Source organism: Palaemon carinicauda, chromosome 14, assembly GCF_036898095.1.
Source record: "Palaemon carinicauda isolate YSFRI2023 chromosome 14, ASM3689809v2, whole genome shotgun sequence".
In the NCBI taxonomy this organism is placed as follows: Eukaryota; Metazoa; Arthropoda; class Malacostraca; order Decapoda; family Palaemonidae; genus Palaemon; species Palaemon carinicauda.
The window spans coordinates 115,463,183-115,488,182 of NC_090738.1; the positions used below are offsets into that span (position 1 = coordinate 115,463,183).

Consider the following 25,000-nt stretch of genomic DNA (forward strand, 5'->3'; position numbering starts at 1 on the left):
TTCTGCTCTAGAAATGGCTTTTGTAGGAGCACGCCCACCACTCAAGATATGTGGGCTGGCAGCAGTGAAGTTGGTTGCGCCCGCACTCTTCAGCAATCCGACATCAGACTGCAGACCCATTGCGGCAAAGTCTAGACATTACTCTCAGGTTGATAAGAAATTTGTCAAAACTGAAATTGGTAGAATGCTACAAGAAGGAATAATAAGACCCAGCCAGTCTCCATGGAGGGCCCAGGTGCTGATCACTGCAGGGCACAATCGCAGGAAGAGAATGGTGATTGATTATTCACAAACTATAAACAGGTTTACTGAGCTGGATGCTTACCCTTTGCCTCGGATCGATGAAACAGTGAATAATGTCTCAAGATATAAAGTGTTTAGCACCTTGGACCTGAAGAGCGCCTACCACCAAGTGCCAATAAGAGAAGACGAAAAGTTGTACACTGCTTTTGAGGCGAGTGGAAAGCTGTACGAGTTCAATCGAATCCCATTTGGTGTGAAGAACGGAGTGGCCGCTTTCCAACGAGTTGTGGATCAGATCCTTGCAAAAGAAAAGGTGGAAGGGGCATTTGCTTATGTGGTCAATGTGACTGTATGTGGAGAGACGGAAGAGGAGCATGACAAAAACCTAAATCATTTCTTGAAAGTGGCGAGGGATTACAACCTCACATTTAATCATGACAAGTGTGATTTCAGGACGCAGTCTATAAACCTTCTGGGATACTCTATAAAGGACGGAGAGATCAGACCTGATCCAGAACGACTGCAGCCTCTCTTTGAGTCTACCCCTTCCCAAGGATACTGCCTCTCTTCGGAGAATGTTGGGGTTGCTTGCTCATTACTCACGATGGATACCCAACTTCTCTGAGAAGGTCCGGCCTCTTTCACACTCCACGAGATTCCCATTGTCTTTTGAAGCTTCTCTGACTTTTGAGAAATTGAAGAATGAAATTGCGAAGTCCGTGGTGCAAGCCATTGATCCTACATCCCCTTTCACAGTCGAAACAGATGCCTCAGACCATGCCATTGCCGCTACTCTCACTCAGAATGGACGTCCTGTAGCGTTCTTCTCTCGCACTCTCTCTGACAGTGAACAAAGGCATTCTTCAGTAGAGAAAGAAGCTTATGCCATAGTTGAGGCCCTCAGAAAGTGGAAGCATTACCTAATTGGTCATCACTTTAAGCTGATTACTGACCAGCGAAGTGTAACATTCATGTTCGACACAAGATCTTCAAGCAAAATAAAGAACGACAAGATAGCCAGGTGGCGCATTGAACTGTCATGCTACCACTACGATATAGTGTATCGTCCAGGTACGGAAAATATTCCTGCAGATGCTCTCTCGCGTGTCTGTGGTGCTGTAGCTACAGACAAACTCAGACAACTGCATGAAAGTCTCTGTCATCCTGGAGTGTCAAGGATGGTGCATTTCATCCGAGTTCGGAACCTGGCTTATTCTGTTGAGGATGTAAAGAAGGTTACTGCTTCTTGTCCAATCTGCTCTACTGTCAAACCTCAGCTCTATAAGCCTGATGATGGCCATCTGGTGAAAGCTACTCAGCCATACGAGAGATTGAACTTGGATTTTAAGGGGCCCCTTCCGTCACAGTCGAAAAACAGATACTTGCTCACAGTCATTGACGAATTCTCACGGTTCCCTTTTGCGTTCCTTTGTTCAGACATGACTGCTGGTGCTATCATCGGGTGTTTGGTACAACTGTTTGCACTATTCGGAATGCCAGCATACATACACTCAGACAGGGGAGCCTCTTTCATGTCAGAAGAACTGAAGAAATTCTTACTAGAGAAAGGAGTGGCTACCAGTCGCACTACGCCCTACAACCCAAGGGGCAATGGCCAGGTGGAGAGGTACAATAGAATCATATGGAAAACCATTCGGTTAGCTCTCAGAACAAGGAATCTTGATGTCTCGAAATGGGAAGTTGTCCTCCCAGATGCACTTCACTCTATCCGTTCTCTGCTATGTACGTCAACTAATTGTACACAACGCGAGCGTTTCCTAAAGCATCCTCGGAAGTCCACGTCAGGTCGTACGTTGCCTACCTGGCTCATCACCAAAGGTCCCGCTCTATTAAGACGACAAGTACGGCACAGCAAGAATGACCCTCTAGTAGATGAAGTAGAAATAGTAGAAGCTAATCCTGAATATGCTCATGTCAAGTTTCCTGATGGTAGAGAGTCCACTGTGTCTTTGAGGCATCTAGCACCTTTAAGTGGTGATGATAGTAGCAGCGTGGAGGCCACCAGATCTTCACTGCCGCAATCTCTAGAGTCTCTAGGTATATCAGAGTCTGAGGTGCGCCGTCCAGATGCTAGAGCAAGCTCGGAACCTGCTCTTCAAGAAGTCACTCATGACGTTACATCCGGGGAAAGTGCTGTTCAAGAGCTTCCTGCTGCGTCTGGTCAAGGCACTACACCTGTACCACTCCGGAGGTCCGAAAGGACCCGGCGGGCTCCTAAGTATTTTGATGATTATGCTGCTTGAATTTCATAGGTGGGGAGAATGTGGTAATACATGTTCAATGTAGTTTTACATTTATGCTCTCATGTACGTTGTGTTTCTCTGCTTGCATTTACCAGCTTATTATGTTGCTATTTGTGTGTCTTCGTGCATATTATTGCTTGTGGATGTCCCTGTGTTGCTGGCCCTTACTTTGATGTATTTGTTTGTTATTGTACATGTGAAGTAGTACGTGTTGTAATAGTGGCTGTTTCTATTGTTTCAGGAGGTGACTCCTTTTTTTGTGTGCAATACAACCTATAACCTATGACAGGTTTTTTATTTTCACAACAATGTATACACTATGAAAAGAGGCTTACACCAGTCTGTTCATCATAAAATATTTGCCGCAAGTTTGAACTTTTGAAGCTCTACCGAATCTCCAACCCCATTAGGAAGATCATTCTACAACTTGGTCACAGCTGGAATAAAACTTCAAGTGTACTGTGCAGTATAGAACCTCATGATGGAGAAAGCCTGACTATTAGTGTTAACTACATATCTAGTATTACGAACAGGGTGGTACTGTCCGGGAAGATCTGAATGTATTAGATAGTCAGAATTATGAAATATATTGTGTAACATATGTAACGAACTAATTTATATTCGGTGCCAGAGATCAGTATTCAAATCAGATAATTTTCTTGAGCATTCTTATTTAGATATTTTGGATTTAGGAAAACAGGATTGAGGACTGAGTTTCTCTTTTTCATGCGTACTGTCAAAAATATTAGCTGAAACAGTTGCCTTTTCCTCTGGTCTTTGAGTGGCAGAGGAACTGTTAAGTCTACACAAAAGAGTGCTTGTTTGACGGTACCCACAATTTATGCTCCTTGGTTGTATAGAAAGGGTTAATTTTATGGTCAAATTTTATTTCTTTCAGTTAAAGCATAAACTCCTTGAAATTACTAGTCTCTGGGCTTCCATATCAACCTCTAGAAGTCCCGGCTATCTCCAGTTCGGAGATTCCAGTGGCTAGGACTTCACAAGAATCTACAGTCACACCAGGTTATAGTTGTGTGTACTTATTTTTAATGACACCAGAGACTTCGTCACTTACACTAGCAATATAAAGATAAATCTTTACTCAATAACGTGATTAAAATGTTTTTGCAATCGAAACTACAATACTTTTTCGATCTTGGCGACTATACATTACATGAAGCACTAGGTAATATTCTGTATAACCGGGTGACTTTATAATTGAGATTGCTTCCTTATATAAATCTATTTTGATTACGCGTCCTTTCCTTATTGACTAGTTTCATATTTTGATCTAAAGATGATATTTCAATGGCTTTTAATGTTTCTCGAACAATTTCAAATTCCTTCAAAAACATTTATCTTTAAAAATAGATTCATTTGCTTTAGAGGTACCACAAACTAAATATGACAATGACTTGAATATCCAATTGATATTCCTTATATGATGAAAAATTTTAAGTGATTAATTAAAAGCTTATTATATAGACAACGTTACAGTCATCCATATATCTCTATAAACTAGTAATAAGATTAAGGTCTGTATAAATTTATGTACTAGATCTTCTTTTGGTATGTAATACTATGGAATATTGTTACAATCTATATAGACCATGCTCACATTAATGCTGTGAATATTGAAAGGATATTGGTTTTAATAATAATAATAATGATAATAATAATAATAATAATAATAATAATAATAATAATAATAATAGTAATAATAATAATAATAATAATAATAATAATAATAATAATAATAGTGAATCTAAGTAAAATCCAAGATTTGTCCTTTAAAAAAAATATTTTTACATAACTTAATATTTCAAAAAAAAAACTACATTTTAGTGAAATGCAAACTAATTTTTATAATAATTACCTACTTGAAAAAGAAATATTTTTTAACACAAAACTAGCACATGTGCATATGAAATGTATTTTTGTATGATGTCGGGTAAAGAAACAATGGAAGTATCCAAATGCCTTTCTCATGCATAAAAATACGTGTTCTTCTTTACACATCAAAGAAACAAAAGCCTTTTCAAGGACTCTCTGAAGGCTATTCCTTTGACATTTCCTCGCCACTGGAGAAAAAAAATAAAAGCGCTTTTGTGTCTAAGAAATGAATTCTTTACTTACTCTCATGCCTCGAAGGCAGACTTTGTTCATTTGGCTCTCTCCCCCCCTCTCTCCCCCCCTCTCTCTCTCTCTCTCTCTCTCTCTCTCTCTCTCTCTCTCTCTCTCTCTCTCTCTCTCTCTCAATAATTACTCTTTTCTTTACCCTGAAAGGATTCCTTGCAATTTTACTTCCCCGTGGCATTTGCAATTTGTCATTAGTCTAAACACTTCCCTTTTTTTAATTTTTTTCTTCGAATTCATCAAACCTATACTCAGAACACTTTTATTTTGTTTTTATTCAATAGTAAACTAGTGAGAGAAGCTCCATACAGAAGATTTTCTGATATAATATTTGCTATCTAGATTTGTTGAGAATGAAAATTTAGTGTAATATATAATAAATGTAAAATTTCCCCTATTGTTTTTTTCAGATCGTTTAGACTATGGCTAACTAATCTTGAAGGGTGCCAAACAGTCTTTATTAAAACTTTCCCAATATTTAACATATTGCAGCAACCAGGAGACAATGACATAATTGAACTGTCATTATATATGTTTTGTTTTCAAAGATAGCTACTTGCTAACACGTATAGGCAAGTAGAAATGCCTATGAACAAGATTGAAGTGGAATTTTATCAGGTATTGAGTGTTATTGGTGTAATACTTGTAGCTTTATTAATTGAATGATGATAATAAGTTAAGTACTGGTCACTCCTGATAACTACTGTATAGAGGTATGAGGTGACAAACACTATCGAGTAACACTTGTGAGTGTCAGTTACATCATGAATAGGTTAGAAAGAATGACTTTTTATAATTTCTGTTACATACATACATACATATATACATACATACATACATACATACATATATATATATATATATATATATATATATATATATATATATATATATATATATATACATGAATATATATTACTACCTCTTGTTATTTTAATCAATGTATGCATCAACCACAATAGCATTTCATATCGAATTCTACCTTTGGGATCGTATAGCCAATGGAAATCCTTTTATTGTAAAGCTTCTGGCTGGGCAGAGATTAGATACTATGCCTCTTAGCTGGGACTAAGCCAGCTATGAGGCATAGGTTTGAATATCTGTCCAGTCAGAAGCTGTTATCATAAATGAATTTCCAGTGGATATACAATCCCAAAGGTAGAATTCGATATCAAATGCCATTGTGGTTAATATTTGCTTTGATTAAAATCACGAGTGGTAATGATATATATTCATGCATGTATGTATGTATGTGTGTATGTATGTATACATGTATATATGTAATATGAATTATATAAAGACATTATTTTGAACCTATTCAATATATAACCAATAGCCACGAATGTTACTCGATAGTGTTTGTCGCCTCATACCTCAATACAGTAGTCATCAGGAGTGACACATAAAAGTAGGAAAATTTAAATATATGTTAAGAGTCATTTTTGTATTATCTACTACAGTAAGATTACAAACATATATACGGATATTTCAAAATTTTGGTATATATATACAGTACATATATATATATATATATATATATATATATATATATATATATAGTGTGTGTATGTGTGCGTGCGCGTATGTGTATATGAGTATGTTATGGTCAAGACAGGAACAATAGAAAGACTTACTAGGTTAGAGTTAGTACTTTCCTCCATTATGGACATCAATAGAATCAACACTAAGAATACATTTGTAAAGATATCTTTTTTTATGTAAAAGAATGGGATCCCACATTTGTCAGTTTCTTGGTCATTCTAAGAAAATTATATATTAGATAAAAGAATAATACCAGATTAACACTAAGCAGACCACGGCTTAGATTTAAATCTTGGCCTTCGGTTCAGTAGATTGAAAAAGATTCAAGAATATTCCTTTGGGCATGGTCATTTACATTGATTATCTTATACGACTCTGATCAGCCATTTCTATGACTAAATCCATACCAGTCGAAGGGTAAGGCATTATTAAGAGAACCTCTATGCTTTTGGATGTTTGGCCGACCTAGAACAAGTTACAATGTGAACAAGGAATGCTACATACTATATTATTGTAATTTAAGAACTATTCTCAATCAATATATTTTTTTAGAGTATAATTATATTTAAACATTACTTAATATATATATATATATATATATATATATATATATATATATATATATATATATATATATATATATATATATATATGTTTGTATATATATGTATATACATACATACATATATATATATATATATATATATATATATATATATATATATATATATATATATATATATATATATATATACATATATATTATTTTTTATTTTTCAAAATGTGTCTTTCCTCTAAAAGGCAATAATGGAAAGGCAAACAAAGTATTTTATTAAGGGTTTCTTTTTTCTGTAGCTGGACACCATAAAAGGTTTTTGTACATTTATTCATACAGTTGTCTAGAAAATCTTTGGTATGCAGAGATTAGTAGCAATTTCCTCAATTTTAGTGAACTCATTCTTTATGTACTCAGAGCTACATATTCTAAGTGTCCTATGTTACATGGAGGAAAATAAGGAGTACTTTATATTTTTCGAGTGACGAGAGTAAAAATCCACAAATGAAAATTTATTGGTAGGATTTTTATGTATGGAAAACTAAAATTTATCCTCTTGTCTAACCATCAAAGCGTCTAAATATGGGATATTGTTATTTTCTTTATTTTCTGTAGTGAGGTTTATGGATGGTACTAATGAATTAATGATTGACACAAAACACTTGAGGTTAAAATGTTCTTCTAGAATACCCAAAACATCTTCAACATAATGATAACAAACAATTTGGGAAAACCACACTGAAAGAACCAATGTAAAATAAAAAAAAATCCATATATATGTTGGATAAAAGAGGTGACAAAGGATTACCCAAGGCCAGACCAGAAACTTGTTCATAGTAATCTCCATTAAAAAGTATAGATTTATTTATAATATATATAGCTATAAACAATATTTTGGTAAGGCCATAGGTAATCTTTTGTCCCTTCTTTTATTCAACAGTTATATTCTCAAGTGAGAGAGAGAGAGAGAGAGAGAGAGAGAGAGAGAGAGAGAGAGAGAGAGAGAGAGAGAGAGAGAGAGAGAGAGAGAGATAGAATCATAAAACATATTCAGGAAATGAAAGAAAAACTATTTGTAGTCTCCATATTTTCGTCATTTTTTTCTGCAAAACGAAGACACCTGTCATGAAGACATATTTCCCATTGCAATCAGAAAATTAGAATCCTCTTGATAAGAGTGAAGTCTTTTCCTTGCAGAGTAAGAAATTAACGTGTGATAACGATTCCCAGCTGGTCCTGGTGAAATACCGAATAAGTTTTGGTCTAAGTTTTATATAAATAAAGTTCAGCAATATTAAACCTCCAAGGCATGTTTGGCAGATTTGAAATGTTTCGATTTTTTATGGAACCAGAGGTTTTTGCTATTTCTGTCATCGTTGTTCGTAATATAATTAATTTTTGTTTCATGATGAGGGTATTAAATGATACTCCTGTTAACCAGAAATCTTGTGTTTCAAGGTACTCCTTAGTTTCCACATGCTATAAAATCTTTATCTAAATAGTATACTGTTTACTACGAAGTCAGCAACTGTCATTTACACTTACAAGTAAACGTACACAGTTAACTTGTATGGTAATTGCTAACTTTTTTTGAAAAATAAGTCATGTTAATTGAGAAAAGGTAGTCACGTGCAACATCAAATATTATCCGTTGGTATCTTTCTTTTATAAAACTAAATATATACTGCATGGTTATCTTGAATGTATGCTTCTGTAAACTCACAAGAGCAAACCAACGACAGTGAGTTTACAGAAGCATACATTCAAGGTAACCTGATGCATCAAGCAAAATACAGAATAAAATTTCACTTTTTGTGCAAGGCTATTGGGTTACATCCCTGATTTTATGATATACTGAAGATTTTCTTCATCTTTGTGTCACATCGTTTTGTAGCGAATGGGTCAGGTTTTAGTAAAAAAATTAACATGTTTTAGTGAATAAATATTATTTTTATGTCACCCTCATGCAATAGATGTAGAAAAATGTTGCTCATTCTAGTGGCAATCTCTGTTTTGCGAGACCACTGAACTGAGCGTAGGCCACAACATAAGGTATTATTACAGTTTCAACCATTATGGGAAATCTATTATAATAATATATTTCCCGAGTAAAGCAAGTCTTTTGTAGTATTTTTGTATAATATTATCTGTCGCAAATGCCTAGTTCTTTATATATTGACGATGAAACTCACGCTACTCATGTCTTCCTCCCAGATTTTTTCTAAGTCTGTTGTTATTGTTGACTGTGTCTTGTATTTGCTTAAATGAGCCCTGTAACCACTATAATCCGCAGACAAACTAGTCCACTATGAAGTCTTACACGTTTGGGCAATCACAGCGCTTATCCACTATGACGTCATACATGTTTGGCCAATCACAGCGCGACAATACAACAGCGCGACAATATATTATCTTACCCAAGCATTTCATTTCGTTCTTAGACATGGAGGCAATGGTAAGCACGTCATCTCATGTTGCACGAGAAGTTGAAATTCCATCTTCTTGTCCTGACTGTTTCCTAACTTACAATAAATTTGTTGTAACTTATTCGGGGAATATTGAAAAACTAGTGGAATTGTGCCAGAGACACAATTCAATTTTACAAAATAAAAATTGTCCTGCATGTCAAGGAACCTTCCCAACGGCATCACGTTTTCCTCAAAGCAGCAGCACATCTTTATGAACCAACAGTTTAAGGTAAGCTTCATTAATTCATAGAGTATATTATAATGGTGATAGTTTAACGATGTATACAGCATTACCATCACTTTGGATTTGGTTTGATGGATGTGTTAGGTAGTGGCTGTAAAGGGGGGGGGGGGTGTCGCAGGGGCTAGTCCTAGGTAGGGGTACAAGGCCCTAGGTTAGGTGGTTGTATTAGGTTCGGTAGTGTCCCGAAAATCAGTGTGGCCTTAAGGGGGGGGGGGGTCGCAGGGGGGGCGGAGCCCCCCCCCCCCCCCCCCCCCCCCGGTAGGCCTAGGTAGGGGTAAAGGGCCCCTAGGCTAGGTTAGGTGGGTTTATTAGGTTCAGTAGTGCCCTGAAAATCACTGTGGCCTTAACGGGGGGTCGCAGGGGGGGCGGAGCCCCCCCGGTAGGGCTAGGTAGGGGTATAGGGGGAGGGGTGGTGGAAGGATAATTATTCATTTATTGCAAATATCATTTGACGCCCCCCCCCCCCATCCAAAACCCCGGTTCCCACCTGGTGTCCCCCATAATTGTTGGGATGAAGTAGGGTCTTTCTGCATTCTGAAACAGCTTGTTGTTTTAACTACAATTACATAGTAAATCTCTAAATCGGATGGTTTGCGGTCAAAATGAACGTTAAATCCGTTGGAACTACACTATTTCTGATGCAACAAATATATTTTTATTCCAGTTTCCCCATAATGGATGAAACTGTAAATTTACCTAACATAATTTTAGTCCTGGTGGTATCATGGAGAGATAGCATTCAGGAGGAAAGACACCTTCGTGATATGCTCGTAGGATATTAAGCTTGTCAGCCAGATTTTGAACGCATGCAATGACAGCACCGAGCAGTTCGTTCTCAAGAGTCATCACACATTAAATCAACTGCATGAAGGATGTCGACTTCTTCAACCGGATGAACAACTACTATTCGTTTTCATAGCGATCGGACGATTAGGTGAAAAAAAAAAAAAAGATAAACAAGTTTTGCCTGTTCTAGCTTTCCCTTCTTAATGCCTCTCCCTAAAAATTGAAGAACAATCAAGAAGAAAAAAAAATCTACCAGAATGAAGACGAGTTACCTTGCTCTGGTGTCATGATGTAGCCTTTCCTCCTCATTTTCCTCCAACATCACCTAATAGTAATTCGAAGTCTAATGGTCCTTCTCTACAGCTACTACTGAAAACACGGACCATTCATGATCCTAAAGATCATGGCCTAATTTTCAATTAGAAGGGACATTTCTCCCTCTTTTGGTTTAGCAAGTTATCCAAACTGTGCATATGCCTGGGATTTTCATATGTGGACAAGTCATTGCTAATAGAAAGAGATGAAAATCATGAAGAAAAATATAGATTTCATTAATATGCCATGCATACAATCATACTAAGTCTTATGGAACTGTTGTGCAATGTGCAAGATTAAAACATATCGAGTTCATCTTGATATTGTGGTCCATTCCCAATAGCCATTACAACCAATGGATGTGTATGCTAATGTGTGTGCGTTTGCACAAAATTAATCAGGTAAGTTCAGCGAGAGTCAATTTTTACTCATTTGGCTGCTAGTTAATCTCCTCCTTTTAATAATAATAATAATTATCTGGTTATGTGGTCTGAACTGCAGTATTTCTCAGATTTTGCATTGAATATTGATATGTTAGTTTGAACTGAATTTAATTTGGTGAAACAGAGTAGAAAGAGTTTGCCTGTATCAGGTATATATTACGTAACGGGAGTGATGAAAGATTTATCAAAAGCAAATCCTCATACAACTAGCTTTATTTAGCGGCATCACAGGTATTTATAGGCCCTAATGGATCACATAAGGATGGCAACTGCATGTGTATCTTCAATCATTGACGTTGGTATAAAACCTGACAATATAATAATGGTAATATTAATAGAGTTGATATTATCATGCTACAATTATCGGCTTTTTGCTTTGAAGTATGTTCTATTTGGTTAGATCGAACCGACACTACAGTAGAGCACAGACTTTTACGTTGGCAGCACGTTTTGAAGAGTTGATAATAATTTGCAAGAGTATGATCTAAAACATCGTGATTCTCCTTCAAGATAATGGGGATGATAACCATGCTGGGATGATGAAGATGAGACGAAAGAGTCTCGAACCACTCCAGAGTGGAAAATGACGGTCGAGAGGGAGTCAGAAGATGAAGTCTAGGCACCCCAGCAAGCAGGTTTCACTATCCTTTAAAACCGGACCTTCCTCCGTCATAAAGAAATATTTGTTAACCTGTAGTAGGTCTGCACTGGACAGAATCCAGTCAAGGAATGCTTTGGACAAATGGCAGTTGCAGTCTAGAAAAAGAGAAAAGACTAGTCTTTATTACGTATATACATGGAGCTTTCTGCCCGTGTATTGCAATGCCTGCCTAGAAATTAATATAGAGTAATTATGTGGTGCATTTCAATTAGTTCCAATATTTTTTTTTTCATGAATGAATTACTAATGTAAAAAAAAAAAGAAATAATAATGATTATTGAAGGCATAAAGCTGGTGGAGAGCTTTGGTAATGTCAGTGGACTAATTAATGTTTACTGAGAATTAATTAGTTTCATTTTGCCGATCGAAGTATTTAGAATTCATTTATTTAATTCAACTATTAAAATTTGGATTATTTCTTATATTTTGTTGCAGTTCGCTGAATTATGCTCTCTAATTTGGTTTTATTATTTTGTTTTGGTGTAACGACTTTTATTTTATTGTTGGTCTTACCCATCCCAACATGCGCACACATTCCACATTCTACTGTATGTTGATGAGTCCCAGACCCAGTCTTCTCTAGCGGAAAAACCTTTTTTAACTTCATTGATAAACAACCGTCTTTCATGAAGGCTTTCGATGACACAGTCTAATAAAGTTTTTAGAGAATAGCTATAAATAATTTGCTATCGTGTGAAATGAATTACACCTATATGCTGGGAAAAGTCATATCCTATTTAGGATAGAGGGTCGACAGAAAAAAAGGGGGGGGGGGTTGAGTTATAGTCAAGAGGCTGTACTGTGTAAGGAAAAGAGTAAGTGTTGTGGGTTATTGACAGTGAGTGTCAACGTAGTCTTAATGTATCAAGAAAAATTGAGATAACGAATAAATGCGTGCTATTATTTCGTCTCCTTTGTATAAACAACAATTTTAAGTTATCTGTATATATATATATATATATATATATATATATATATATATATATATATATATATATATATATATATATATATATATATATATACAAAAAGGTAAACAGATGTTTTCAAGAACCGTATAAACATATTGACATAAATTATCCACCAGGTGCTTTTTGTACGCCCTGTAAAACAATAAGTATTTGGAGTAAAGTTTACCTAGTAAACATCTTGTCTGAAGAGGTAAGGTAAGGAACAAGTCTATAATCCCGAGACGGAGCGTGATCATAAGGTGCAGCCAGATGAACTGGACTAAGAGCGTGTTTGAGAACTACCTTTTCTTTTATGTCCTCGAGCAAGTGGGCGAACGGATTAACTTTTTTTAAGTTGGTGATGAATGAGGGTTGACGAAAATTCAACAGGTAATTTCTGTATAATTATCATTCCAAAAACAAAACTACGTCTTGTGTTTGGCCTGTTTTTATTTTCACTCAAAAAGAAAATATAAAGATTGCTTAGTTTACTTTACTTTTACTCAAGAAAGAATACTAGACAAGGTCTTTAGGTTTGTTTGTGCGCTCGTGAGAGAGAGAGAGAGAGAGAGAGAGAGAGAGAGAGAGAGAGAGAGAGAGAGAGAGAGAGAGAGAGCAAATATAAAAATTCATACATCTATTAACATTGTTTATTTCCAGAATTTTTATATCTAGATGGAGAAAAAAGAACTCCCACTTGAACAGTCATCGACCTATGATTTGTCTCAATTATATGTCACAAAGTGAAAAGGTTCATAATCCTTCAAGTAATCATAAGACTAAGTATAAAACTGTGTATTGGAAGAAAGACCTCCAAAGGATGATCTCTGTCGGTAAATGTAATTTAAATATCTCCTTCATCACCACATTTCTTTCGTATTTATGTGCAGTCCACAAATTACACCAATTTATATTCTCTCATCTCTATACTATTTCAGGATATGAATACTGGTAGAAAATTACTTTCATCTCGTAATTGTCGTCTTGAATTCAATAACGTAATTGGCTGCATGAATTTTTTCAAGGAAAATTCATCAATTTAAATGACAATGTGCCTGGGACTATGGCCAAGTTCTTTGAAATCAAGTTTGGTACAAAAGTCTTATATTGATAGCCTATCCACAAAAAAGATTTTAAGAAAACGTAAAACAATAATATTGACAAAATCAAGACATGCTATAAGGACTTTCCAAGAAATTAGACAATTTTGCATATGTAGAGTTTGGGAGATCAGAAATGGTACTTATTCGTAGTCAGTGCTATCCCATAATATAAATTATTACTCAGTGTTTCAAGTTATATATCAGTGGAGGGGTAACTCAAGACATAATTAGATTTATAGATAAATAATTGTTAAAAAGAAAAATCTCAAAAACTTTCACTAAAGACCGTTCTTGTATAGTTAAAAAAATTACATAAATATCAACGCAAGTTCAGTGGCATTAGATCTAAGGCGTTTAATTTATTTGCAGATCATTCTCTCATACATTCTGAATTCAAATATTCGCCAGCGTCCCAATCACTATCTTAGTGACTCTTAGTCTAATGATATCCCTTCGTTGCAATCAAGAAGCTATTTTCAAGGCATAAAGAAATCGGAATTGAACGAAAGTACAAGAAGAGGAGGGAAAAAAATACGCAAAATGCATGGCGTGCTAGATTTTAAGGCAGACTGTATAAATTGAAAAAGGGTCTGATTTCATAGTTATTAGGTAAAAGTTACAGTTACTTATTACTTCATTTAAATCATTTCTTGTAGTAGTAGTTCATCATAAATACAATAATCTGTTTGCAATATCAGCATTCATCATTTCATGCAATTGCCCATCAGATAAACATAAGACTGTAAGATTTTCACAATGTATCAGCCTAATCATAATGATGATAATAATAATAATGATATGAAAATTCATACATCTATTAACAGTTTACAAGCATCTCTCAGAATTATGTATATTTATAAGAAAATCATAGAATATACATCATCCATACTGTTTACGCAGTGCAGGCGGTTATCCGTTTATAAAACTTGTAAAATATGATTTTTAAAATTATCTACACTTTAATATTGCTTTTGTAAACTCATACACTTTCCTATTTATATGAATATCCATTTCTACTATTAGACAAAAAGAAAATTCCAATTGTTCATGTGAAACAAAATTTGTTGTGCCCAATTATTTTCAGACTAGAATATAACTATTTTTCTCAAACTATCTTATCTCCAAAATAGTAGCATCCAAAGAATCCAAAACTTAGATTAAAATTGTACGTATAGTTTCTAACAAATTACGTAGATAACAATAACTTCACGAATAATTGGTTTCTCTTTTGCCTGCAGGAAGTGATGTTTATGGGCGTGGTGGGCCCATTCGACGAAAAGAGAGTCTGTAAGATTAAGTGCATCGACGGGCGGTGGGTAGGCCCACTCTGTTCCCTGCAGCAAGGTAAGTATTGATTATCACGTTACGGATTATTGCACAGGCGTGGAATATCCCTACACTAATAAAAGATTAATAAACATACAGCCTTGCCCAACGAAATAATACAAATAGAATTTGATGATTGATAGCGTTTTTGGTTTTTAGATGACATCACATATAATTAGAACGATATGCATATCCATAGATACAAACTAAAGTTAAATTGAACGTTACATAAAAGGAAAAATTAGGATAGACATGAAAAATTTAACGATAAAAGTTTAAAGTGTAGGCTAAAAAAGGTGCAATAAACTGGTAAATATGGGAGTGTTTTCTCTGTCATATATATATATATATATATATATATATATATATATATATATATATATATATATATATATATATATATATATATATATATAGAGAGAGAGAGAGAGAGAGAGAGAGAGAGAGAGAGAGAGAGAGAGAGAGAGAGAGAGACCATGTCGCAAAAAATGTACAGAGCTACAAGATTGAAAACTTAGAAGAGATTGCGGAAAAAGTAATTTCGAATCATATTGGAGGAAGCACCTTACATTGATGTTACTTCCAATTGTCAGAGAAATTATTCGTACTCGGTCATATCTGACCTTTTCACTCCGTCGACCAGATTTAAAACCTTCCTAGTTTAGTAAGAATCAACTTAAACAGCCCCTTTTTCCCATCCAAGCTACATCTGGGTCGCTAGAGACTAGGACTATGTAATATCTGGGAGCACCTCTAATCACAGTCTATCGCTTACATGACAGTCCTGTTTCAGATAGGTTCTTTAATTTTTGGGGGTCAAGGAAAAGGTAGTTAATGTGGCAATTCCACCAATACTTCTTACCTTAGCAAAAGCTGTCTCCCATTTCCAGATGGATGAACTAATTAGTCATACGACCCCAACATACAACAATCAAGTACTGCACTACCTAGAAAATTAAGTACTGGAATGGCATCCACCATCTTCCTGTTTTCACCGGATTATTTCTGAAAATAATTTTTTTCATGGAATGTCTGTAAATTCTAAAGGGAGACATCCCTCACCAACAAAGGTTCATCTTCAATCAGACAGCGCGAACTTCGAGAACCTAATCCAAGGGATCATGATAGCTGAATTCAAAAGCATAAAAAGTCAAGGGAGACTTTCAATGGGGATCAAAGGGTTTCGACCATGTTACTGCACATAATTCAATGGACCTTTGAAATTGAGCATTGACAACCTCATTTCCTGGATGTCGTCTGCGAAATTATATTTTTCCCCTACCCCTCAAAAAAGGGAAAAAAAAAAAAAAAAGATATGTAAGGACAGCGATCTCAAAGTCAGTGTCAATAGGTTGCCATTGGTGAAAACAAAATATATTTTTTTTTTTATGTGCGCGTTGGAATTGCACACACAAGCCCAAGTAATTAAGGCTCCCTTCTGCACACACACAGTTCAGATGAATCAACGTTAATATGAATATTTAAATTAGCTCCTAGCAACTATTCTAAAATTTTTGGCAGCGTCTGTGTATTTTACCTGTTCTATTGTTCTTTCTACGCTTAGCAAACAGCTATATATCTGTAATCATGCCCAGCTCACATTGAAAAATTTTCCATATACCTTATAACTTAGGACCTTTTATTCATGGAGTAGTACGTGTGCTATAGAGGAAAAGAAACTTCAAAACCACAGCAATGATTCATATTCTAGAAATCATGCTTTCACACCTGGAGTTGTCATTTTACCCGACAGCCGAATTTTAGCGCAAATTTTAGCAATGAATAATATCTTTTCGGGAGGGGTAAAGATTTGTATGATTAATTCTGACGAGGAAAATGTCACTTAAAACAAAATAATGACAAACTTTTTATGAAGAAATCGCACTTTGAACTGTGGTTATTACAAGTGAAATGTAGTAGAAGCAAAAACGTTGAATAGAAGTTAAAATAATAAAACACAAAAGATTAAACAGATAGGAATTAAAGTAAAAAGAAATATGCATTTGGATGTTGATTGTTTAACTAAAAAATTAAAGCATAGTGATAGTCAGGAAGATTCATCCGAGGAAGTTGATGAGGAAGAAGATATGGATTATATTCAGGAAGTAGATAATAATTATAATGAAGACAATATCTATCAAAACAGAGAATTCTTAATCTATAAAAAACAAGGAAATGATACTTTAAAATCATATGAAATTGGTATGCATGTATTTGATCGTAATGATTCTGAGGTTGAATATATCAGAAATATGTTGGGCTTACAAGCTTTTAATGTAAATCAATATAACTCTAAAAAAGAATAAAAATAAACCTTATATAGAACAGCCATCAATGATCGATCAGGAAAAATTGGTTAATCATACTCAATATGGTCTTTTATCTTTCCTTTATCAGGGGATCGATGATCATTCAAAATGATTAGAAATTCCACCCTTAAATAAGAATTGTATAATTCATACTTCAAATATATGGTTTGTCAATTGCAATGGCAAAGCTATATCTCAAGCTATTCCAATTAATAATAAAGATTAACGCTCTTCTTATAGCCTTGTTTTGAAAAATATGACTGACGTTCCTATTTCGAGTAAAACTATTTCCACAGCATCCAATACACACTTAAGATCTAAAGGAAATGTACCTAATTCAACATTGAGTTCGCAGACGATTCACAATTGGTATAATACTTTTAAAACGTCAAAAAATCAATATCAAATAGTTATTCACGAACACCATATTGAACTTTTTCGTAATTACCATGCAATGCTGAAATCATCGGAAGATATGTACAAGAATTATTTTTGCGAATTAAAAGACGATATAGGACGTTCCTTGAAATATAAAAGAAATTAAGTTGTTTTTTATTTTGCTCGGAAAATCTACCCTGAAAAGATACTAGATAAAGAACGTCATACTTGGGATTTTTCTGAAAAAAAAAAAATACATGTAAACCTATTATTGACATTGTTTATATACCTGACGTAGTTTACATAAAAAATCATGGTCTCGTTAGTCTAACTAATATATGTCATAAGGCCACTATAACTTTAAAAGGAGCAACTGCTTATTATCTAAATCAGATAAACAGATTTAGTAGCGAGTACAAGTCGTTCATTGCTGTCAATTCAAAAAAATTTTGTCTTAATGATAAAAATTGTGATATTGATGAAGACGAAGAACCGATCATTAATAATGCTTTATCAGAAAGAATAACTACTATGTCCATAAAACATCAAATGTCGAGTAATGCCATTAAGTTTTTCGGAGAAGAGGATGACGCCTATGATCATCAAAGCCATTTACGAAGGTACACTTGTACAACTCCACAAATGAGTAGTTATTTGAATAAATAAAATATCAATAGAAATCCAACCTGTCTATGTGGCATTTGATGAATAAAAAACAATGTTTATTAGTTTAGTGGAATTAGTTTTATATTTATCAAGTTGATGTCTTATAATTTGATTAATTTTTGCTTTATTTTTATTGTCTAAAGTAAATTCATAAATATTTTTATGGATTAACGGGATGTTGTTTAATAAAAGTGATGTAGTTTTTTTTTCATATTTATCATTATACGGTATTTCACCTGGGAAAAATATATAGTAGGCACATATTTAAGGTGGAAATGCTTTTTCAAGATTTTGATGATTTTCATATGTTTGAAAGCAGTAAAAGTAGATGTTTGAATATCTATAATCACAAGAGGACTAGGTTTTGGTAATCCACTTTTAGAAGTTGTCACAGAATTTAAATTAGATTCTAGTAAAAAACTATAGGCTTTTAAAATATATACAACTTTTTTCCAGGAAGGGTATGAATATAAGAATAAGAAAAACTTTAATTACTTGGAATAAAATGGTTATTGTAAAATACGAGTGTTGCTTGTATCCTGTCAAATTTCAAGTAGAATGAAGCTTTACGAGAATTTTTTCTTTGTTCAATATACGCACTTTGATTAGTAATATGCTTAGGTTTACTAGATTTAGGTAAAGTAATATGTGATTGTGTAGCAATGTAAGACAAAGTAGCGTTTAAACGCCAGTCCAATTGAGAATAATCGTTTGTTCTTTCCTTGTTATTAAATTAGGTACTCGTTATTTCACATTCTAATATAAAAGGATAGGATTTTGTATAATCATCTTGGTATATTCGTTGATGAAGTTTAGTAGACTTTCTTTCTAAGTAAACTGATTAGACAGCTACATTTGAGTTGTCAAAAAAGAGAAGCAATGCCTATTACCTCATAACGTTCATTTAATAGAAATAAAGGTTCTGAAGGTATTGAACCCTGTATACAGCTAAATAATACTTTTCACGTTAATGTTCGTTTAACAAACATTTCTTTAGTGATTTTTTTTATAGCATAAGTATCTCTGGTTAAATATAAAAATAGTCTAAAATCGTTAAATAAAACCTCAATTTCTCCAGGTTAATGTTAGAAAAAATATATCTTTAATTTTTTGAATAAGAGAGAATGACTCGAATCTACATATATTCTGTATTCCTTTTCTATATTATAATTCATTTTATTTTCTTTCAAAATAGTAAATGTTATATTAGTAGATTCAGTTAAATCTGGGTCAAAAGATACGACTACCATATTTATTAATCGTCTTTTTGTTGTCAAAATGACAATTTTGATACTTTAACTTCATAAAAGAGACGAAGAGAAGATGAAACCTTATTTGCTGTATAAGCTCCTCATAATTTAGCTATAAGTTTAGGTTTATTATATAAAGCATGACCAAAAATATCATGTAAAGTTAGGCTGAAACTGTAAGCGTATATAGCCATAATATATATATATATATATATATATATATATATATATATATATATATATATATATATATATATATATATATATATATATATATATATATATATATATATATATATATATATTCATGTTTGTATCGCTTTATAAAAGAACTAAATATCATTTTCTTTTTAAATTATAATTCTGCGTAAGATGAAATTTTCTTCTCAAAACGTGAAAGATATACGTATGGTAATGTAATTTTCCTATTCAATGTTTCATCTTCAAATTTTGGTTTTAATAAAATTTCAATAACGAATTCTATTAAAAGTCTTTTACTATTAATCTTTGATAAAATCTTAAAAATATCAGTATTATTATTATTATTATTATTATTATTATTATTATTATTATTATTATTATTATTATTATTATTATTATTATTATTATTATTATTATTATATGAAAGAGTACGATAATATTGCGCTTTTTCAGATATATATGCCAATTTCATTTACTGTAAACTAAAAATATTTTGAGAAATTTATTTTAAAGTTGTTAAAACGATTACAGGAGTATAATGAGTCATTACGGTAGTATTTGCATAAATAATATCATTGTTTAAGGGTAACGAATGTATTTTACGAAAAAAAAAGTTCAATGATTATGTTGGGTGTGAATTTTTTTCTAATTCATTCAAGTGATGTTGCTCTTTTGGAAAAATTTCTTCTTCTCCCTCTTCTTTTTCATCATCATCATCATCACTGCTATCGCTGCTACTACTATTTAATAATAAAAAGAAAAATTCCTGGAGTTAAATCTTCGGGTACTAAAATAATACTCTGTCTAATAAATTCTTATGGCAAAGCCTTTTGTTTGATACTGTAGTGCTCATCTACACAACCATAATCATAGACCATTTCGTTAACTCTGAAATATTCGGTGTAATTTTCTTTAAATCATTTTATGGCAAGTTCTTTCTTTACACTTTTATTTGCATTATTATATATAGTAATTTCTTTTTCAGGACATTTATCGTAATAATTCCAATGTTTTATCGGGGGAATGGTAATACTGTAGGAGGGTATATTTTAAATATGGGTGTAATATAATTTATAGGTAACTTGCAAACATTTTTTGTTAGAGAATGTTTTTTTCGTTCTTATTCATGTTTCTCCATTTAGCATACCACAACTTTTTTGAGAAAATTATTATTTCACATAAAATGCTTACAGCAAGCGCACACGTGTATGTATATATATATATATATATATATATATATATATATATATATATATATATATATATATATATATATATATATATATATATATATATACATATATATATATATATATATATATATATATATATATATATATATATATATATATGTGTGTGTGTGTGTGTGTGTGTGTGTGTGTGCGTGTGTGTGTTTGTGTGTGTGTGTGTGTGTGTGTGTTAACTTTTTTATTGTAGTATAGATAAAAATAAAAAAAAATGACATGGAAGAGAAAGAGATGATGACGGGTATCAAAAGTGAAGTTGTAGATCTAACAGAATATTTAAATACGTCACGTAGACCGTGGAAAATACCATGTCAACCCTGGCTAAATTGCTTTAAAAAAGATGAAAATAACAGTTCGTTGGAATTAATGTTAAGGCTTTCCATAACTTAAGTTACAAATTGAAGAGGATAGATTTAATGCATTTTATGCATAGTATCCTGATATAACTTTTAATTCATGGTATCATGAAATTAATAATTCGGTAAATATTACTAATGAAATAGAATTAGTATTATATTATTTAAGTAAAATTATTCATAATAGGTGTCCTGTTTAATCTTGTATCCTTGTTAGGCATCAAAGATACAGAAACTTTATTTTCCATTCTGATTTTGAAAGATGGGAGAATGTGGCATTTGTTAAGAAGAAATATTTTTTTTATAAAAAAAAAAGAAATTTATCAACAATTGGCAGTGAAATGTAATCAAAATTTATACCCTTTCCCTTAAAATTTCTTTTTTGCCCAGATTATCCTAGAGATTTGTATCCAGGAAATTTTGTGGTCAATCAGAGCATTTTATTTATGAAATCATTTATTTGGGTAGATAAACGTGAAATTCATTTTAAATATGCTAGAAAAAAAAAACAATAATGAGAAACGAAGCAATAATAATATTAATTTTATAATGTACAATGGGTCAACAACCATAATTTGGTCAATTCTAAATAAATATTTATATTACAAGACGATACAAGAAGTTACCACTTTAAATATTTATTCCATGGGACATATTTTTTATGTCATTTATCGACCTTTTTCATTTTGAGACTGTTGAAAGTGCAGTCTTAAAACTCTATTATTAAGCAGTTACGTCTATTTTATAAACATTATTCTGTTAGTTTTCCTTCAAGGAATATAACTATATCCGATTTAATTCACATGTATAAGATTTGTAAATGAAGAAACGTTATGAAATTATCAATAAAAATCAAATAAAATAAAAAAGAACAAATGCCACTAGTGCTGAAGAACAATCGGAAGATTTATTAGTTGGTATAGTTGAAGGGAAAAATGTTTAAATGATAAAGACCTCACTGTTGGAATTATAAAATGGTTTCATTTTCCAAGAGGTCTTCTAACTAAATCATCAATCATCGAAAATATTTAGCATATGATTAAACGAGGAGAAATAGATCCTGCAATATCACAAACAAGTATTTTAGACAAAGACTATGTTGTAATTAAAAAATAAATCGCACCCTCAAAATCATGATATACCTTCAATTATTGGAACGAACAATGAATTAGATGTTCATAGAATTGGTAGATTCACAAGAAATGCCCCTACAAATTAATTTTATATTGTTTGCGGTACAGTATGTTCATTACAAAAATTATTGACTAAAGACTCTAAAACAACAAAACCTAAATATATCGGTAAATATGAGGTAGGTTTTATTGATTTGATAACAACAGATGATACAACGAAAAATTCAGGAATAATTTTGGAATCTGTAATAGAATTTTTATTTCTACCTATAGTTTGACTGCTTTGGATAACATGTAGGTTACTCTTTTAAAATTATTCACTTCATGCTAAGTAGTTTCTAATCCAGAATGTCTTACAGCAGTCGAGGACAGAAAAAATTGTATATATATTTACGCTAATCAGATGTTATATAATTTTATTCCGATCATTCCTAAAACGCTATCTCTAAAACAATTAGACTATTTACGCAAATATATAATGCGAGTTATTTCGTATGACTCCAAATGCTTTAAAGGCGTTAATACCTTTTATTGAATTAGTAGAGCAAGCAGTGGATAATGTTTGGATTTGTACCAGTATGACCAGAAATATTTATAAGTCAGATTAATATGGGTTATTTCATTCACCCAAAGAATTATATTTAAAAAAAATATATATATACCTGCACCGTTTAATATTTTTGGACCCTCTATCCGAATAACACCCTTTCCTACAAATTTTCATTTATCAGGAGTTGGTCACGCAGCTTATACAGTTAAGAACTTTATTGGCAAACCTTCTAATTTATTATCCATTGGTGAATTACATAAAAAGTCAATATGTAGCTTTTTATTAAAAAAAATCATATCCTACAGAACTCATAAATTCCCCCGGATGGTTCCCTAAGATCTCAGTCACCGGTGGATGGAATAATCAAGAAGATGGCATTGCTGTTCGAAAGAAATTTATTGACAAAGGAAAATTTACATCCGTGTCATACAAAACAACTACGATAAAACTTATATACGGTGATAATGATAATTCTTTTCTATCCAATTCTTATATAACTTTTATATATTAGATCAAGAAATCTTGCATATCAAGAATGGGTATACCTATAGGGTTATTTAGATCAGGACGAAATAATGATCAGGATGATGAGCCCATTAATTAATATAAAAAACTATATATTTAAATATAAACATATTTTCACCAACACTCGTGATAAAGGCCATTCCTACGAAAAGAAATGGAAAGAAAAAAGAAATAGCTTTAGAAATGAAAAAAGTTAACTATTTGTTATCATAACATGGAAAACTGGCGTATATTCATTATATGGAATTGTACATACACATTACTCCAAAAAAAAGGTATTCATATCGTTGAATGAATTTCGATGTGAAATAATTTATGATGATATTAGTAGCGCTGGTAATTTAAAAGTATATTTATTTAATGCAACATTGTTTATACCTTTTATCGGTAATAAACTACAATCTACTACTACAAATATGGCAGTTATTACAGAAATCATCGCCGATGAAAATATGCTATATATTTTAGACTTAATAACGAAAAAGAAAATTTTACCAGATTTGATGGTAAACCCTTTTTATATAAAGCACCGAACTTTGCATAATGTATTAATGACTGGATACGCATTATATGATAAGGTAAAAAATCCATTTCTAATTAATTCTTTTTCATTTACTATGAAAGACGCGCTTAATTATATAACTGTAGGAAACAAATATGCTCTTAGCATATTGATGAATCCTGTTACTGGCTTACCTCATATTAAACCTGTTATAGAATCTTCGGGAAAGAAAAAAATGTCATTTCAGATTATAAATATCGAAAATATTTGGATGAAGATGGATTCATTTATATGAGTAAAAACTTACAACCTACACCCCATGAAATTGTTATGGGAAGCATTTATACAAGATATTTTGTTGTAAATAACCATAAAGTATCAACTATGATGCAATCGTCTCATCCAGATGAAATTAAAAGGACTAAATTTTTTTTTGTGCCCCAATACGTGGAAAACGAGGCGAGTTTGCTACTGTTCTTCAAGAAAAAATGACTTTCTGTGGCATGGGTGCCTCCCAATTTAACGTAGAAGTCAGTCAGATTAGATCAGATACGTATACTCTTCCTATTTACAATACCACAAAAAAACTAGAAACTGAAGTTATATTAAGTTCTAATACATTTAGACGTAATGTTGATGAATGAATTCAATAAAATCTCGATGTGGGATTAAATATTACAAAACACAATTAAATTTTCTTTATTGGAATATTAATAAATTAAAACTTACCTGTAGTTTATTCATAACATTACATCCATATATTGAACATGCGTTGACAATAGGCAACTTTTATGGAGGGAGATTAAAACAAATTATTTATTGAAAGTAAATTAATTCCGAATAAGG

At 32.6% G+C, this 25,000-nt stretch overlaps 1 protein-coding gene across 1 annotated transcript in view; it reads left to right on the forward strand.

The window, feature by feature from the left end:
- The window catches only part of LOC137653230 (locomotion-related protein Hikaru genki-like), a 384,986-nt gene that overhangs the window by 233,555 nt on the left and 126,431 nt on the right, over positions 1 to 25,000 (forward strand). Inside the window, exon 4 of the mRNA XM_068386598.1 lies at positions 14,950 to 15,055. Coding sequence (XP_068242699.1) covers positions 14,950 to 15,055 — 106 coding nt within the window. The remainder of the gene's footprint in view (positions 1 to 14,949; positions 15,056 to 25,000) is intronic.